At 45.0% G+C, this 19243-nt stretch overlaps 1 protein-coding gene across 1 annotated transcript; it reads left to right on the forward strand.

Annotated features, from left to right (window-relative positions):
- The first annotated feature begins 9455 nt into the window (after positions 1 to 9455).
- LOC104241216 (uncharacterized) lies at positions 9456 to 10446 on the forward strand. Its single transcript, XM_070156962.1, has 3 exons — positions 9456 to 9566; positions 9633 to 9803; positions 9872 to 10446. Exons 1-3 carry the CDS (start codon positions 9456 to 9458, stop codon positions 10394 to 10396), a joined length of 807 nt encoding a protein of 268 aa, XP_070013063.1. The 3' UTR covers positions 10397 to 10446.
- Positions 10447 to 19243: the final 8797 nt, after the last annotated feature.

Raw genomic sequence — 19243 nt, forward strand, 5'->3', positions numbered from 1 at the left:
GTTAAATGATCCACTGCTATTAACTATTGAAACTGATATTTTGTCCAAATTAAATGGTTGACTAAGCTTCACATATTACACAATTTATATAACTTCTTATGCTCTGACTAGTTCTTCTTTTACAGTGTATTATTCAGCATAGATTGGTAGTAGTTTAGAGTCTTGGCTCTATTAACATTTATTTATTCTAACAAACTCCTTAACTTAAAAAATTTCACTCATTGCACCACTTTCAGGTTTTCTTTCCAACATATCATAACAGATCAAATGCAATGTTTGACCAATGATCCACTGCTATTAACTTCCGAAACTGATATTTTGTCCAAATAAGTAAGTATTTGTGCTGTTTTCTAGTTAAACCAGACCATGATCAATGTGATCTTCTCTTGATTAAAAAGAATGATTCATTTCCAGTAAAAACTAGAAAGAAACAAATTTGATGGTATGTCTGAATGATATAGCTCTCCGCTCTTGATTAAGAAGAATGATTCATCCTACTGTGTGATGTTTGATCGTCATTAAATGCAGAGATCTATGCTAAAGTTCTATATAGAAATTATTTTCCAATGTATGTGTGTATGCAGAGGCGGACCCAGGAATTTAATGCGATGGGGGCACAATATTTTGTTCAATCAGTGCCCCCTAAAGGCTTTTAGCGTTAAGGGTGCCAAGTGATTTAAATTAACCATTTTCAAGATATACACATATACATATATAAGATTTCTGCCGAAATTTACGAGGTCTGATGACCCTTAACATAAGTCATAGGTCCGTGTGTATGTATAATCACGGGCAACCATCCAAAAGTTTCAAAAAGAAAAAAAAATGAACTTCTGTTGTTAGGAGTTGGCAGCTATACGTCTTCATATATTTTTATAGTTAGATTGCTTATTTCATAAGCGTGTGCCCTTTCAATTCTTTCTTTTGTTCAAATTTCCTCCTTCGCCTCTAGCCTAAACCTGGGTTGGATGATAAACTTGTCATCAGGAACGTGATGAGCGTGAAATGATAGTTTTACTCCTATAGGACAGCATTTTTTAGTTTTATATGTATTTTACGGCCATCTTATATAGGAATAGGCATTTTTAGGTTTGTACCTATGTTATTACAATTATCATCTCGAGAATGGAGTTTTAACAAATTAAGGATAATGTTATAGTTTTTTCTATTTTGGGGATTTGATAACACGACATGGTATGATTAACCAGCTCTTTGCTCTATTTTGAGAATGATTTCATTTTATAGCTGCCTCCTCCCTCTCTGAGATGGTCATCGACAATAGTCCCAATCTCCAGTTCGTTGCCTATAAGGCTATAACCATGTCTAGAATTTAAGAAGGGGAAATACTGGCTAAGAAGAGGGAATGCTGGTCACAAAGCGCCCAAATTTCCACCATAAGAATCAAGGAGGAATGCATATAATGGTAAAATTAAATGGTACTGTGATAGAGGTAAGTTATACTCTCCTTCTGTTGCTTTTCTTTTTGCTACTTCTCTTTGTTTTCTTGAAATTCTTTTTACTTGTTAAATCTTGTTGAGCAGTGTGTATCATCTATTGCACTGTGAAGCAGAGGAAGCATCTTAACTTTGAGATGAAATTTAATGTTAAATGACAACAAAGATGATACATTCCAACTACAGAATATTTATACGTTCTGAAAAAGAATATATTGGTAGGAAACTAGGAATTAATAATTTTCTCTAGAACGTTGATAGCAAGTTGTAATATTAACAAATTAGAATTCTTTTACCATGAGGATACGTAGCAATGTCAGCCTGGATGTGCATAGTCTTTCGGAATATGACCCAATCTTGCTTGAAGATTTTGTGGTGCATGTATTGCTTGAAGTTTCATCGCAATAGCCACTCATATAATCTTGTTCTTTTCCTTTTTGCAGTGAGTTGAGCAAGGAGGAGGAGGTTGTCCACAAGTTCACTGTTGAGCTTTGATCTGTTTGCTGAGATGTGTAAAAGTTATTTCTCCTCCTTAAATGCAGAGCTCTAATACAAGTCAAAGGTACATGTGACAGATTATTTGCTTTCTACCTATTAAAAATATTGAAGTTTTTCTCCCAACATCTCTTGCTCTTCGTTTAGTTGGTGAAAGGAAAGTGTTTACTGTGAAAATGGTAACAACAATTAAATTTGTAAATGGAATTCTAAAAATACGTGATCTATTTTTATGCTAGTTGTTACAGCAAACGATGCTAGGAATATGAAGTTTAACGATGAAATGCAAGCTAAAATGAGGTAGTAATCAAACCGAGGGGCTTACTGCCCTAGCTTCGGACTGGTCGATGGAGGACCTCAGGGTCGATAGCTGAGCTCGATCTCGAGCTATCGGGGGTAGTCGGGAAGGGGATAACAGTTAAGATATGATTAAACAGTGCTCTTTATGGCCAATACCAAGTAATAAATGAAGAACAAGTAGGAGAAAATTGAATGCCAATGTGGCCTCGAGCCAGTGAGAGCAAGCGAATTAGAGAGAAGAGAGAGAAAGATATTATTGATCTTGTGGAGAAATAGTTGGAGCAACATCAGCCCTTTACAAGGTGGTGTGGGTTCCCTTTATATAGGAGGGGAACCCGGCTATAATACATGGGCATTAATTGTAAAGCATGGAGACGTGATGGATAGATGCGACACTTCGGCGTAGGCTCTGGATAGGCTGACCCTGTCAGACTTAGCCGTGTTCATAGGGAACTTCCCCTTTTGTTCTAGCCTCGTCCTCCGTCTTCTTCGAATCGGGCCTCGACGAGCCCCGAGGGAGGGAACTCGATCGTGGCTTCACGTCCTCGGGGTCTCGAGGCATTCTTCCGAAATGGCTTGATAGCGAGAAATCAAATTTTCTGATTTTGCCGCATACAGATAGTCTCCACGTTTTCCAGAACAAAGTGATGGGAAATGATTCTGACCCCTCGAGCTTCTTGTGGTGACGTCACACTAATGATGTAACCTGTGGCGCGAGCTTTTGTGGCAACTGGGGTGCCCCACGGACTTGTGCATTTCGACATCATTTAACGTGTTGCCGATTCCCCTTCTCCAAGGAGAGTGTATCGCCGTCGATTTGGTTTTTCAGGAACGCAGTAATTGCATCCGCCGGTCAATCTTCCAAATCCTCGATGATCGTGTCGCTACCCCTATAAATGGGGGTGCCTTGGCGTTGATTTTCCTATCCCAGTACCTCCGTTGGTTCATTTGCCCATTTCTTCTTATCGTCTTCCTCCATCCTTGAACATCATGTTTGGATCTCATGGCCTCAAGGACGTTCGGCAGAGCTCCCGCAGGCTGTGCTGTGGTCTGTTGCCGAAACCTCCCTTTGTCGAGCACGATCATGTCGTCCTGTCGTTGCTGTGGATGTTGTTACGTTTACTGCTGTTTGCTCGAGATGACGACATACGAGGTTCAACTTTCCTTGCTCGCGAAAAGCTCTTCAGATTGCATACCGCTGCTCAAAAGTGGGCTCGAATTATACACCGCTGCTCACCTTCATACCCCGGCTTGACGTGGTGCTCTGCCCCGAGCTGGAGGCTTGCACGGCTAGATGTTCCAAGAAGTGGACTCTAAGTAGCCGAGAAAGTGGGGCCGAGGCTTGTTCGGTCCGCTGTCTCTCCGAGGTTCTCTTGGCCAGCGAGGGTCCTGGAGCTTCGGAGAGCTATGGCATTTTTTCATCCTCCCTGCTTCTCGCCCTATCCCTTAGGGATATCAGTGTGGAAGGCCGGGATGAGGCTTCTAAGGATGCGCGTCCGGAGGCACCCGTTGTAGGAGGCTGGCCTTCGAAGGTAGACCAATCTCTAGGCTTTTACTTCGCGTGTGCATCCTTCTGTTTCCTCCCTTTTTGGGGTAGAGATCCTCTGTAGGCCTTTGTAATTGTATGTAAGGACCCCTCGAGGGCTATTGTACATGGATTTTTATGAATATGAGTGTACTTCCTTAACTTCTGCTTTCGATTCTTGCCTTATTATTGCATGCTCTTGTGCCCTTTGATGCCTTCGAATGTTTTCCTTTGTTGTTGACCGCTGATACCTAACCCGGATGCGAGCGTTCTTTCCGATCCTCTGTTGATTGGCATGGCTCTTTTCCGAGCCCATCGTCGTACGTTGGACCATGCCTGAATTGATCTGATAGGTTCGGGCCGTCGGGCCCTCCGAGTTGCATGGATATAGTACGCTGAGTTTTGGAGCTTCCGAGAGTGGTAACCTGAGTGAAAGTCAGTTTTGGGTGCCTGGGGGTCTTTTTCGAACTTGATGCAGATAACTTTTTAAAGCGTAGGGGGTAGACTTCTATTGAGGGGTTGCCTGTACTCAAGCGCTGCCTCGAGCCTTCGTAATCGGAGCTTCACGTGCTTATTTTTCTTTTTAGAAAAGGAAACCATGAGATCGGGTACCGCCTTGAGTCGAGTGACGGCGTTGAACGATTCCCGAAGCCTGACTTCTTTTTTGGTGGAGATCCTCGGGGTCGGATGCTGCCTCGAAACTGGAGACAATACGGTTGACTCCTTGGGGCCTGGCTTCTCGTTGATGGATGCCTCTAGGGTCGGGCATCGCACCATCGATCTGTGTCGAGACCGTTGGCTTCTTGGGGCTCACTCCGGATAGGTAAATCGTCGCTGTTTCCCACATATACGTGGGATGGTTTCGGCTTCTTCAAAAAAGGTCTCACTATTTTAGATAACTACCCTTCCGTCTTGGCATAGGGTTCTTCATTTCTTCAGGCGCAAAAAGCGTTGGCGCACATTCTTGCTTTAGTCTGTCAATTCTACCGTAGTCATGGCAACTACTTTGGGGCTGACCCGCCAGGGAGTGGAGAGTGCCACTCCCGGTGCTCAAGATCCACTAGATTTCGCTCTGAAGACCGTGTCTTTGATAAAAGAGGAACATCTGGAGATGGTGAGGAGATACTGCGGATGGAGCGAGGGGATAATGCTGCAGGTGCTTTCCCCGGATGAGAGCATTACAGACTCTGCTGATGGATTCTTGAGCGTATACCTGTATCCTTTCGCATTTGGCCCCTTTGATAAGGTCGTGCTTGATTTTTGCTTGAAGTATCGGGCCACTTTGGTGCAGATACATCCATCATTTTGGCGAGTGGTGCTGATGATGAGGTCCTTTGCAGAGAAGGCTGGGTTTGAATTCGCGCTGAGTCACCTCGTCAGGCTATACCGGCCCTTTCATCACCGAGGCCTGCAAACACCGCGGTGCAGTTCGTCCATGACCTTTGTTGCCGATGACGAAGAAGATGGGGATCGAGAGTGGGCCAGTTGGTTCGTCCGGGTCCGGACGGCTGACATCATCTCCATGGAGCTTATGCCATTTCTCGAGGGATGGAATTACGCACGTGAGTCGAGTGTCTCGCGCTTTCTCAAATTTTGCTTATAGCGAAAATTCAATTGAGTAATTGTGCTTCTCCCTTTTTGAAGCAACTTCATGGACGCCGGGTGAAGTTCTCGATCTGCCCGGCTGGGTCCGGAGGTTGGTGACCCATTCGACCTGCTGCGAGCTTAGGTGGCAAATTGTATTCCGTATCAGATGGGGAGCGAGATACCAAGGTATGCGTGTTCGGAGGCACCCGTTGTAGGAGTCAGGCCTTCGAAGGTAGACCGGTCTCTAGGCTTTTACTTCGCGTGTGCATCCTTCTGTTTCTTCCCTTTTTGGTGTAGAGACCCTCTATAATTGTATGTAAGGACCCCTCGAGGGCTGTTGTACATGGATTTTTATGAATATGAGTATACTTTCTTAACTTCTGCTTTCGATTCTTGCCTTATTATTGCATGCTCTTGTGCCCTTTGAGTCCTTTGAATGTTTTCCTTTGTTGTTGACCGCTGATGTATATCTAACCCGGATGCGAGCGTTTTTTCCGATCCTCTGCTGATTGGCATGGCTCTTTTCTGAGCCCATCGTCGTACCTTGGACCGAGCCTGAATTGATCTTATAGGTTCGAGCCGTTGGGCCCTCCGAGTTGCATGGAGATAGTACGCTGAGTTTTGGAGATTCCGAGAGTGGTAACCTGTGCTAAAGTCAGTTTTGGGTACCTGGGGGTCTTTTTCGAACTTGATGCAGATAACTTTTTAAAGCGTAGGGGGTAGACTTCTGTTGAGGGATTGCCTGTACTCAGGTGCTGCCTTGAGCCTTCGTAATCAGAGCTTCGCGTGCTTATTTTTCTTTTTAGAAAAGGAAACCATGAGATCAGGTACCGCCTTGAGTCGAGTGACGACGTTGAACGCTTCCCGAAGCGTGACTTCTTTTTTGGCGGAGATCCTCGGGGTCGGATGCTGCCTTGAAATTGGAGACAATACGGTTGACTCCTTGGGGCCTGACTTCTCGTTGATGGATGCCTCTGGGGTAGGGAATCACCCAATCGATCTATGTCGAGACCGTTGGCTTCCTGGGGCTCACTACGGATAGGTGAATCGTCGTTGTTTCCCACATATACATGGGGCGGTTTTGGCTTCTTCAAAAAAGGCCTCACTATTTTAGATAGCTACCCTTCCGCCTTGGCATAGGGTTCTTCATTTCTTCAGGTGCAAAAAGCGTTGGCGCACGTTCTTGCTTTAGTCTGTCAATTCTATCGTAGTCATGGCAACTACTTTGGGGCCGACCCGCCAGGGAGTGGAGAGTGCCACTCCCGACGCTCAGGATCCGCGGGAGTTCGCTCTGAAGACTGTGTCTTTGATAAAAGAGGAACATCTGGAGATGGTGAGGAGATACTGTGGATGGAGCGAGGGGATAATGCTGCAGGTGCTTTCCCCGGTTGAGAGCATTACAGAATCTACTGATGGATTCTTGAGCGTATACTTGTATCCTTTCGCATTTGTCCCACTTGATAAGGTCATGCTTGATTTTTGCTTGAAGTATCGGGTCACTTTGGTGCAGATACATCCGTCGTTTTGGCGAGTTGTGCTGATGATGAGGTCCTTTGTGGAGAAGGCTGGGCTTGAATTCACGCTCAGTCACCTCGTCAGGCTGTACCGGCCCTTTCATCACCGAGGCCTGCAAACCCCGCGGTGTCGTTCGTCCACGCCCTTTGTTGTTGATGACGAAGAAGATGGGGATCGAGAGTGGGCCAGTTTGTCCGTCCGTGTCTCGACGACTAACATCATCCCCGTGGAGCTTATACCATTTCCCGAGGGATGGAATTACGCATCTGAGTCGAGTGTCTGGCGCTTTCTCAGATTTTGCTTATAGTGAAAAATCAGTTGAGTAATTGTGCTTCTCCCTTTTTGCAGCAACTTCATGGACACCGAGCGAAGTTCTCGATCTGCCCGGCTGGGTCCGGAGGTTGGTGACCCATTCAACCTGCGGCGAGCATAGGTGGCGAACTGTATTCCGTATCAGATGGGGAGCGAGATACCAAGGTATGCGCGTTCGAGGCACCCGTTGTAGGAGGCGGGCCTTCGAAGGTAGACCAGTCTCTAGGCTTTTACTTCGCGTGTGCATCCTTCTGTTTCCTCCTTTTTTGGTATAGAGATCCTCTGTAGACATTTGTAATTGTATGTAAGGACTCCTCGAGGGCTGTTGTACATGGAGTTTTATGACTATGAGTATACTTCCTTAACTTCTGCTTTCGATTCTTGCCTTATTATTGCATGCACTCATGCCCTTTGAGGCCTTTGAATGTTTTCCTTTGTTGTTGACCGCTGATATCTAACCCGGATGCGAGCGTTCTTTTCAATCCTCTACTGATTGGCATGGCTCTTTTCCGAGTCCATCGTCGTACCTTGGACCGAGCCTGAATTGATTTGATAGGTTCGGGCCGTCGGGCCCTCCGAGTTGCATAGAGATAGTACGCTGAGTTTTGGAGCTTTCGAGAGTGGTAACCTGAGCGAAAGTCAGTTTTGGGTACTTGGGGTTCTTTTTCGAACTTGATGCAGATAGGTTTTTAAAGCGTAGGGGGTAGACTTCTGTTGAGTGGTTGCCTGTACTCATGCGCTGTTTTTGCCTCGAGCCTTCGTAATCGGAGCTTCGCGTGCTTATTTTTCTTTTTAGAAAAGGAAACCATAAAATCAGGTACCGCCTTGAGTCGAGTGACGGCATTGAACGCTTCCCGAAGCCTGACTTCTTTTTTGGCGGAGATCCTCGGGATCGGATGCTGCCTCGAAATTGGAGACAATACGATTGACTCCTTGAGGACTGGCTTAACGTCGATGGATGCCTCTGGGGTTGGGCATCGCCCCATCGATATGTGTCGAGACCGTTGGCTTCCTGGGGCTCACTCCGGATAGGTGAATCGTCGCTGTTTCCCGCATATACATGGGGCAGTTTCGGCTTCTTCAAAAAAGGCCTCACTATTTTAGATAGCTAACCTTCCGCCTTGGCATAGGGTTCTTCATTTCTTCAGGCGCAAAAAGCGTTGGCACGTTCTTTCTTTAGTCTGTCAATTCTACCGTAGTCATGGCAACTACTTCGGGGCCGACCCGCCAGGGAGTGGAGAGTGCCACTCCCGGTGCTCAGGATCCGCTAGATTTCGCTCTGAAGACCGTGTCTTTGATAAAAGAGGAACATCTGGAGATGGTGAGGAGATACTGCGGATGGAGCGAGGGGATAATGTTGCAGGTGCTTTCCCCGAATGAGAGCATTACGGACTCTGCTAATGGATTCTTGAGCGTATACCTGTATCCTTTCGCATTTGGCCCCTTTGATAAGGTCGTGCTTGATTTTTGTTTGAAGTATCGGGCCACTTTGGCGCAGATACATCCATCATTTTGGCGAGTGGTGCTGATGATGAGGTCCTTTGCGGAGAAGGCTAGGCTTGAATTCGCGCTGAGTCACCTCGTCAGGCTGTATCGGCCCTTTCATCACCGAGGCCTGCAAACCCCGCGGTGTCGTTCGTCCATGACCTTTGTTGTAGATGACGAAGAAGATGGGGATCGAGAGTGGGCCAGTTGGTTCGTCCGGGTCCGGACGGCTGACATCATCTCCATGGAGCTTATGCCATTTCTCGAGGGATGGAATTACGCACGTGAGTCGAGTGTCTGGCGCTTTCTCAGATTTTGCTTATAGAGAAAATTCAATTGAGTAATTGTGCTTCTCCCTTTTTTCAGCAACTTCATGGATGCCGGACGAAGTTCTCGATCTGCCCAGCTAGGTCCGAAGGTTGGTGACCCATTCGACCTGCGGCGAGTGTAGGTGGCGAACTGTATTCCGTATCAGATGGGGAGAGAGATACCAAGGTATGCGCGCATGTTGCCTTTGCCTTGGCCTTCGTATATTTGAGATAACATTTTCCCCTTTCTTTTGTATCGGCTTTGCCGTTGTAGGCACCGAGCGGTTCCTTGGGATGAGGCAGTGCTCTTCCAAAGAGGGGAAGGAGTCGTCGGCCTTCGAGCTGAGGGACGATGGCGATAAATAGGATTTGCAGCCGCAGTGTGGTGGAGCTTTTAGTGGGGCTCAATGGGCCCATACCTTCGAGGAGGGGGCATCGCCCGAGCCTGCTGTTCCCGAAGTGTCTGATTCCAGGATGGTGGTTCCCTCAAGTGAATACGTTTTGCCCGAAGTTGGTTCTCCCGGGGCCGGAAGGACCAACAGGAGTGTGCTCTGCTTCGAGAAAGCCCGCCGGCTCCACTTCACGGTGAGTTTTGCCGTAGTTTTTCTGTATTTCGCATCTTCCTTTCTTTATCGAGTTTTTCTTTTGCAGGCCTTTGATATGATCAGGTCTGAGCTGCTCCATCAAGGGGCCAGGCTTCGGAACGCTCTGGAAAAGGGTGATCCCCTCAGGCTCCTTAGCAAGGATAAGGAGGTTAAGTTGATGCATTGGCGATATGAGGCATACCGGAGTTCGAATCACGAGAGCTATTTGACAGAGCAGGTAACCTTTCGTAGTACGCGCTTCACTCCTTTTGACTCTTAAGGTTAACCCCCTTTTTCCTATCTTAGCTGCAGAAAAAGACGGAAGCACTGGAATACCTTAAGGGCGAAGCCGATCACGTCAGGAATGCTTGCGGTGAACTAAGGGCTCAGGTGCAAGCTCAAGCTTTAGAGGAGAAAAGTGCCTCGGCCAAGGTTACCGCCTTCGAGGTCCAACTCCGTTTGGCTCGTGACAATGGTTTAGTTAAAGAAGATATGATCACGAAGCTCGAGACCGATCTTTCAAAGGTCAGGACTGAGATAACCGATGCTCGGGCTGAAGCGTTGTTGAATCGAAATAGGGCTGATCAAGAGATGGCGATTCATGTGAAAGATGTTGCTGACGCCCAGGCTGAGTTGAAGTGGGCCCTCGATCGTGAGAAGAGGATCGAAGAATATGTTCGTTGTAAATCCCGCAGAGAGGTACTCGAGGAGGTCGGCGCCATGGTTTTTGTTCTCTCGAAGGAATTGGCTCGTGTATGGGAGGACGAGCGCGATGCTCGGTTACTTCTTGCTGATGCCTCGGAGAGCGAATCTGGGGCTAGCAGGCCATAGCCTTTTGGAGCGGAGTGTAGATTCCGTTGTTTTTCAATTTTGTATTTGATATTTGCAGAACATGTTTGTAGATGGAGAGCGAGCCTTTTGCGTATATAAAATAAGGGAAAACTTCAAGCTTCATTTCTTTTGTATCCCTTTCTGCATCGCTTTTGACCAGTCGGGCTGGTTTCAGTGTTTGCCGGGAATCTTGTGGGTCCGGAGCTAATTAGGCAGGCCCGGAAGCTTTAAAGTGCGACTTTTGTCATAAGTAGGCGTTGGGGCCTCTATGCTTTGCCCGGCTGTTTAGGCTCAATCTTTGATCCCGGTCTTAACTCGAGCTTACTAGACCTCCAGTCTCCTATGCCTGCATGAGTGGATGATAATCGTTTTTATTTCTCGCCCCCGGGCGTTTGTTGTTTTCACTATTTTGGGTTCAGTCTCTGAGTCGCGTTGTGACTCGATCTTTAATTGATCCTCAAGTTTTTTCGTGCCTGTATGGGCGGATGATAATGGTTTTTATTCCTCCGCCTTGGTCGTTTGTTGTTTTAACTATTTTAGGTCTAGTCTCCGAGTCGCGTTGCGACTCGAGCTTTAATTGACCCTCAAGTTTTTTCGTGCCTGCATGGGTGGATGCCGATGGTTTTTATTCCTCGCCCTTGGTCGTTTGTTGTTTTAACTATTTTGGGTCCAGTCTTCGAGTTGCGTTGTGACTCGAGCTTTACTTGACCCTCAAGTTTTTTTGATTTTCAAGCTGGCGATAGTGGCTCTTATGATGTTCGGTCATTGATACCTTTTAATATGTGGCCCGGAGGCTTGTATAGTTAACTATTTTGGATCCGGTCTCCGAATCGGGTTATGACTCGAGCTCATTTTAATCCTCAAGTTGTCAATTTTTAAGCTGTCGATAATGGCTCTTATGTTGTTTGGTCGTTGAGACCTTTTAGTGTGCGGCCCGGAGGCTTATTTGGCTGGCGATAATGGCTCTTACGCTTTTGCCCGTAAGCATTTTGTAGGCTTTGTATTCCTCTCGTTAAGGTCTTTTTGAAATAATTTTGCCTGACCCGTCGTCGGTTCGAGAAGAACCTAGATTTCAAGTCGTTAGCGGCAATATTCGAGCACCTCGAAAGATTTTTAGCTCGTAGGCTGAGTAGGTCGAAGCCTTGTGATTTGGAGCTGACATGGTTGAAGCTCGTTTGCCTGTTGAGGGAAGCCTGTTTTAACCGGTTCATTTCGAAGTATATTCGAAGTAGTGGTCTGCGATTTTGTTTAGCGACGGTCGAGCGTCCCCGAGTCGCGTTAATTTGGCTGGATCAACCATTTTGACCATAGTCATATGTGTTTGGCCTGAGCCATTTTTGATCCCGAGTGATAGTTTAGGCGTCTACATCGAGGGTATGCCTTTTCGGGATTCTTACAAATACAACATATTGCCTAAACTTTAGGATTTTGAGTTTTATGCATGTTGAGGTCGTATAGTTTGTCATGCCTGTTGAGGTCTTACAGTTTGTCATGCCTGTTGAGGTCTTACAGTTTGTGTTGCTATGTAGAATAGATCTGGTTATACCGAGTTTGCCCGCTCGGGGTCTTACGGCCTCGGGTTTTCTAGTGTAAGGAGATTGGCGACAGTCTCCAAGTCATCGAGTTTTCTTAGGCTCGAAGGCTGTTATTCGTGAGCTCGGAGTTAACTTGCTGGGGCTTTATGAGCCCGGAGTTCCGACCCCAGGGTCGTGCGAGCTCCCCATTGTCGACGTCAAGTCTCTGAGTACTTTTGGGATGCATTCGATGGAGGGATCCTTGCCGAGAGTATACTAAAATTTCCTCTTTCAAAGTATGAGATACTGAAAGATATTCTTTTATCGCTTGGAGTAAATACATATCGTTTCGTTGTTATGAGCTCGGCCCGCGCGGGCGCGACTCCTTGGACCGTCTGGTCTAGTACATGATTCCCTAGTGAAACTCGGTCTGTCGTTCCCCGACCCTTCTGAGTAGTCAGCACTTTTCAAAGAGAGGGGGTGTCCTTCACCGTTTGATTGCAGAAAGAAGGATTGCGATCTCTTCGGATCCTCCCCAAGGGGTACGCTACTCCGCTAAGAACCTTGCTGGTGAGACCTTCTCTGGGGAGGAAGTCCGGTCAAGGGGAAGGAGTGCGACGGGTTCTATTAAGGCCTCGGGGTCCTTGGACAGAGTTAGCACTTCCGAACGCCCTGGCCGGATGTCTGCATACATGTTAGTAAAAACAACGAAGGAAGGAGGTAATTTTTCTTTACTGCGGGCTGTGTAGGCGATGTTCCGGGGTTTGATAGGTTCCTACTGTTTTGGAGTGTGGATTCTAGTACGGCCCTCCGCCGTATTTAATCGAACTCGACCGAAGATGTGGTTCACTTACCCTTTGATCCTTTTGAGAGTGGAGGTATCGATGCCGGCGATGCGTCATATGATGAGGAATTTCTCCTTGCCGCGTATTGCTTTCCGATCACGGTTTTAATTCCGTCCCTTGTGTGGAATTTCATCGCTCGGGTGAAATAGGGGCGGCGTTATCTTCGTGCGGTGCGCTCGTGGCTGTCTGAATAAGATGTCCGTGCCTTGTGCCTCCTTTGACGGTATGGGACTCAGCGTTCCCGTTTGAGCAAGCCACGCAGTGTCGAGAGAAAGGTCTTTCTCCCTTTTGTAGCGATCGTCGTCTAGAATTTGTTAAAGATTCGAGAGGTGGTCGTGCTTTAACCCGCACTCTGAGCCGCAATATTAACCTCGGTCCGACAACGTTGATGTGTTGATCGAACCACCTGAATTCATGAGCACTCGTTTTATTTGAAATAGATCAAATGAGGGAAAAGGTTACCAATGCGTCGGTGTGAGGCCGAGGCGAAGTCTCAGTGTCTTTTTTGTTGGATGTAAGGGCGTCCTCCGGAACGTATCCCCGAAGTCGTCTTTTCCTGGTAACGAGCATTTTTACTTTCCACTTTATGAGTCCTTGGAGGGTGTCGCCGCTCCTCCATTATCGTGGCAATACGTCACGACTTATTTGCTTCATTCTTTTTGGCCGCCTTCCTCCGTTGGGGTTGAATGTGAGCCTGATCGCTCGACAGTACTCGGCGGTAATTTTTATTGAGTAGCATGGCCATTTTCCTCCTGATCTGGTGTCCATTTTTGACCCCGTGGTCATGCGCGCTGCGCAGTTCCCACGCCAGGCTGTGATTCCTTTGAGAGGGATTCGGCCGAATAGGTCTGAGCCATTTGGCGTCCCTGGTTTCGCTTATGGTGAACACGATCTTCGGCATAGTGATGCTAAAATTGTACTCTGATGGGCAAGGTGCCCCTGCCGGTCATGCATCCTCGTCGAATCTGGTTTTTTTAAAGATTCCTAGGGGATATTGTCCTCGGGCCATTTCACGACCATCGCGAGGTAGATTGCATCTTGGGGCGTTCCTCCTATCCGTGGCATATGGGTGTTATCTCCCTCTGTTTGGCATTAGTTTCTTTGCTGGGAGCCTGCTTGGGTATATTGAGCTCGAGGAGGCTCCCGGATGGTCATTCATGGCCCTGATTCGTGGCTGGTGCCGGGCACGGGCATCCAACCAGATCTTGGCTGGGTATCTGATCAAGCTTCATTTGAACTGCCCCAAAGTCGACAAGCTTGGTTTGTTTAGGCTTTGGGCGAAGGCCGGTGTTGCCCAGTCATCCGAAACCGGGGGAGACCTCGTTCGTTCTTTCAGGGAATGAGGTGCGAATTCCTATGGCGTTTGATTCTCCCTTTGTTCGGCCCCGAGTGTATCGGGCTCTCTCGTCACTGCTTCAACAACATCGGCGTGTGTCTCTGCGGAGGAATCTGCCGGTGCGGTGAGCGACTTTGTGGGGTTAGGTGCTAGGCTACGACGCCACATCATGGTTCCATTTGAGAGTGTTTCCCCGAACCTCTTCAATAAGACGGGCTCGAACTCATCATCTTGAAGGTCGTTGCCTTTTCCCGCGCACGTGTAAGCGGTAATGTGCTCGTCGGGATCCGCGGTCCTGTTGTACTTGGGGAGTCCTGGCGTTTTGGATTTCTGTGGAATGGGTTCCGGAGCTGCTTCCTTGGGGAACATCTATTGCATGAACTTCCATGAACCTGACTCGATCCTTTTGGAGAGATCCCCGAGCATATTTGCTATGGCAGGGTTGGTTACCGATCTGTTGTTACTTGATCTCTCGGATACTTGTTTGGCGAGGGAAGCTATTTCCGGTGCTGCTGTGCTGGGACTCCCTAGGTGGATTTGCAACTGAGCGATAGCCAACTGCGGTGCCTGCAACATTTCAAAAATATCGTGAAAACTCACTTCCTGTGCTTCTCGGGCCGGGGGTTTTTGGGCTTCCTGTTGGTCGATATGTTGTATGCTCCCGTTGGTGTGCGAGGTTTCATCGACCTGCTGTGCGTCTTGCGAACCCGCGTCCACTGGAATCGGCCCAGATGCGTTATCGGGGTTCCGCGGCGTCGCGACAACGACTGGAGCAGCCACACCGTTTTCGCCGTGATTTTCGAGGTAGTTGTTCTCAACCCTGTTTGCCGAGCCAGACATTTTGACCTGAAATCAAGAGATCTTGGAAAAGAAAAAGTGTGAAAGATAACTTGCGTTCGTGCAATGAAACCAACAAGAAAATAATCACTATTATTTTTAGCCTTACGGTGGGAGCCAAACTGTTTACCGTGAAAATGGTAACAACAATTAAATTTGTAAATGGGATTCTAAAAATACGTGATCTAATTTTATGCTAGTTTTTAGAGCAAACGATGCTAGGAATATGAAGTTTAACGATGAAATGCAAGCTAAAACGAGGCAGTAATCAAACCGAGGGCTTACTGCCCTAGCTTCGGACTGGTCGACAGAGGACCTCCGGATCGATACCTGAGCTCGATCTCGAGCTATCGGGGGTAGTTGGGAAGTGGATAACAGCTAAGATATGATTAAACATGGCTCTTTATGGCCAATACCAAGTAATAAATGAAGAACAAGTAGGAGAAAATTGAATGCCAAAGTGGCCTCGAGCCAGTGAGAGCAAGCGAATTAGAGAGAAGAGAGAGATAGATATTATTGATCTTGTGGAGAAATAGTTGGAGTAACATCAGCTCTTTACAAGGTAGTGCGGGTTCCCTTTATATAGGAGGGGAACCTAACTATAGTACATGGGCATTAATTGTAAAGCATGGAGACATGACGGCTAGATGCGACGCTTCGGCGTAGGCTCTGGATAGGCCGACTCTGTCAGACTTAGCCGTGTGCCTAGGGAACTTCCTCTTTTGTTCTAGCCTCGTCTTCCGTCTTCTTCGAATCGGGCCCCGACGAGCCCCGAGGGAGGGAACTCGGTCGTGGCTTCACGTCCTCAGGGTCTCGAGGCATTCTTTCGAAGTGGCTTGATAGCGAGAAATCAAGTCCTTTGATTTCGCCGCATACAGAAAGATACCTGTTTAGTGTAGAATTTAACAGTACTACTTTTCCTTCATCAGTCTAAGAAGAAAATATTGTGAAAACATTTGTACAGGAGTTTCTTCCGATGTCCAATTTTGAACACCAATTACAAGAATTAGTCATTTTCTAGTATGAACTTTATTATCCCGTGCTCTTATCTATCAGAACTGATACTTTGTCCAAAGTAAAGTAGGTATGCAATTTTGTCATAGCTATGTGTAACATTAAGCTCCACACTTTAAGTAATTCCTTGTTTATAATGGACTAGTCAGTAGTGGCGTAGCCAGAAATTTCACCAAAGGTGTTCAAACTTTAAATAAGTCAATAATTTTTGTTTGTCGATGAATGGTGTATCAAATTTTTTATAGAGCTTGACTTTTAAATTATAAAATTTATTTAAGAAATAACTTTTAGTTAACAATTACTTTTAAGATTATTTCTTTATTTATACACAAATTTTAAGTTCTAAGAGTTATTTTTTTGGATTTTTTTTAGATTGCAAAAGAATCAAATACACCATACATGTGCCCGTTTAGTTTTAGCAAACAAAATGGGCAGAATTTTGAACCCCGTGAATAATACGTCACTTTGAATACCCTGAGCCGCTAGATTTTCTTACTCAATTATGTTTAAGGTGTTCAAAATATAATATATATATATATATATATATATATATATATATATATATATATATATATATATATATATATATATATATAACCATATGAAGTAGTATTTAACTTATATATGCAATATGATTTTTGGCGAAGGGTGTGCGTGCGCGTAAGTCGTGACAACCCTTGGCATAAGGTGGGTATGCCACTGCTAGTCAGCCTACAGATTTGATGGTACTAGTATGAGGCTTGGCTCTATTAACATTCATTTGTTTACCAAATTCTTCTGCTGTTTTGCATTTCTGTTTTTTTCTTCTTGCCTTAGGCGGGGTGGATATTAAACTTTCCATCTGGAACTTGATGAGCTTGAAAAGATACGTTTTACTCCTAGTGATCTCCAGCTAAGTTGCTCGGACTCGGGTATAGGTATTCGATACGGGGACGGATCCTATTATCGGATTCGGCAAAATCTAAATTTTAAGATTCGGAGGTACGGATCCGGATATAGATATTAGTGCGGGGATTCGGCTAATAAAAATAGAGCTATAAAAATATTGTAAATTTTGAGAGATATTATGTGAAAAACTTACATGAATATTATAGAATTCAATCTTTCATTCTCCAAGATGGACATTATTATTTCATTCTCCTAAATCTGTTTTATTTTTTATTTTGAGTAATCAAAATCTCAAATTTTCTCCCAAATTTGTCGATGGACTCCGGTCAAAGTGTCCGGAGTCAGTTGACCGTAACCGGGGCGTATCCCGCTCCCACTCCTGTCCCCGTCTCATATTGGGACGGGGACGACACCAAAATCGAAGAGTCCGCGCAACTTAGATCTGCAAATATGTTTCTGAAAATGGACATTCAAAATATAGGTGTTCTATTGTTTCAGAGTTACCCTCGCAAATAGCACACGAGCTTTAATTCCTTGACATATACCCCAATCCTGGCCAGTCGATCTCTTGTCATCAGTCTTTTATGCACAGCTAACCAGCAAATAAAACTGTTTTTAGGAATGTTGTATTTGCTCCAAACCCATCTCTTCCACGCTCATTCTTCCCCAGTCCCATGCATCCCATTTGTATCCACTTTTGATTATCTTCCTGTCTCATTGAGCCATCCATCTAATACATAACCTGCTGCAAATTTGTCTCTGATTGTACATATTTTCCTCCAATACTAACAGCAACATGACTCGATTGTTCCTATCAAATTTTGTGCTACTGAGTAAAACTTCAAAGAGGCCAACAAAGGCAGAAAAGAGGTAAAACGAACAAGTTTTTGACGAGAAAGGTGGAGCTCTCTCTTTCTTTTTCATTTTGTGAAGGAAGAGATGGAGGGAGGCACAAAAGAACATTTACCATGTTCATCTGTCTAAACATGAATGTCATGTAAGTTGCAGTGATTATTGTCTACTGTTTTAGAATTCAGAAAATTACATATTATCTCAAGATAATCACAAAAAAAGCATTCAGAAAAGAATTATCATTATTTTGCAGTAGATTACCAAATACATATGGATCAACAAGCCAACTTTACAACATCAAGTATTTGAGTTTCCCCGATGACCATGATAGAACTACAATATCACCTTTCGAATAACATGAAAATGATTTGTCTGCCCAACGTCAAATTATCTAATGTGTTGAACATCTCGCAAGAAGAAGATACTAAGTTACTCGTTTGCTAATAATGTGCAGAGGAGGATCTAGAATTTTAGTTTTATAAGTTCAATATTTAAAGTTATGGGTTCATATCTTTTATTTATTGCAACTTTAATAATTTTTTACATATAAATTTATACATCGCGTCGAAAATACTGGGTCAGTTGAACCCGGCCGTTCTATGTTGCATCTGCCCTGCTAATGTGCCAATGAGAAAACTATCCAACATGTTGAACGGAACATGTATTGTAGTGGTGAAGTCAATTACATCATTATTTAAGAACAATTGTGAAGGAGAAATTGCATGAGTTATAAAGATTAAAACACACAAATACAAAAGGTAATAATAGCCCGTTTGGCCAGCAAAAATCAACTTATTTTGAGAAGTGTTTTTTAAAAACAATGCTTTTGTCAAAAGTACTTTTGGTGAAAAACAGTTTGTGTTTGGCTAATTAGTTTGAAAGGCATTTCTGAGCAGCAATTAGTGTTTGGCCAAGCTTTAAAAAACTACTTCTAAGTGTATTTTTCTTAAAAGTGCTTCTCAAAAAAGTGATTTTGGAGAGAAGCTACTTTTTTCTGCTTCTCCAAAATTGCTTCTCCTCAAAAACACTTTTTTTCCTTTCAAAAGTTTGGCAAAAAAGAAGCTTGACCAAACAGGCTATAAGTCATAGTGCAGACAATTATAAGACAAAATATTGATTAACGTTCCTTGAGTTGATATTCCTTACCTCAAATAATTAATCTTTGTACATAACATGGATGGCAATGGTCTCAAGACCACTTGTCTCTCTCTCTTTCTTGATCGAAATTAAGCTCTCTTTGCAAAGAGCAACGTGCAATGTGAGTTTAATACCAGACATGCCAAGCTCCTTAATTTCTTTCGTAACAAGGTTATAAGACGCAAGTTTTCCATCCTTGCTTTCTATCATTAATTCAGTATCATTCTTCCAAATTAAACTGATAAAGGCGTCTCTAAAATCAATGGTCCAATTGTAGATTCTTTAATCCACGAGTCACTCACACCATACTCTTTCATCAACCATATATCTGTGTATTGGTACTTTATCTCCCCTTCATATGGATAAAAAGGTCTCATAACAAATCAAAGCTAGAGATTCTCATGTAAGACAAGGGGAACATAAT

This window comes from Nicotiana sylvestris, chromosome 9 (assembly GCF_000393655.2).
Source record: "Nicotiana sylvestris chromosome 9, ASM39365v2, whole genome shotgun sequence".
Taxonomy (NCBI): domain Eukaryota; kingdom Viridiplantae; phylum Streptophyta; class Magnoliopsida; order Solanales; family Solanaceae; genus Nicotiana; species Nicotiana sylvestris.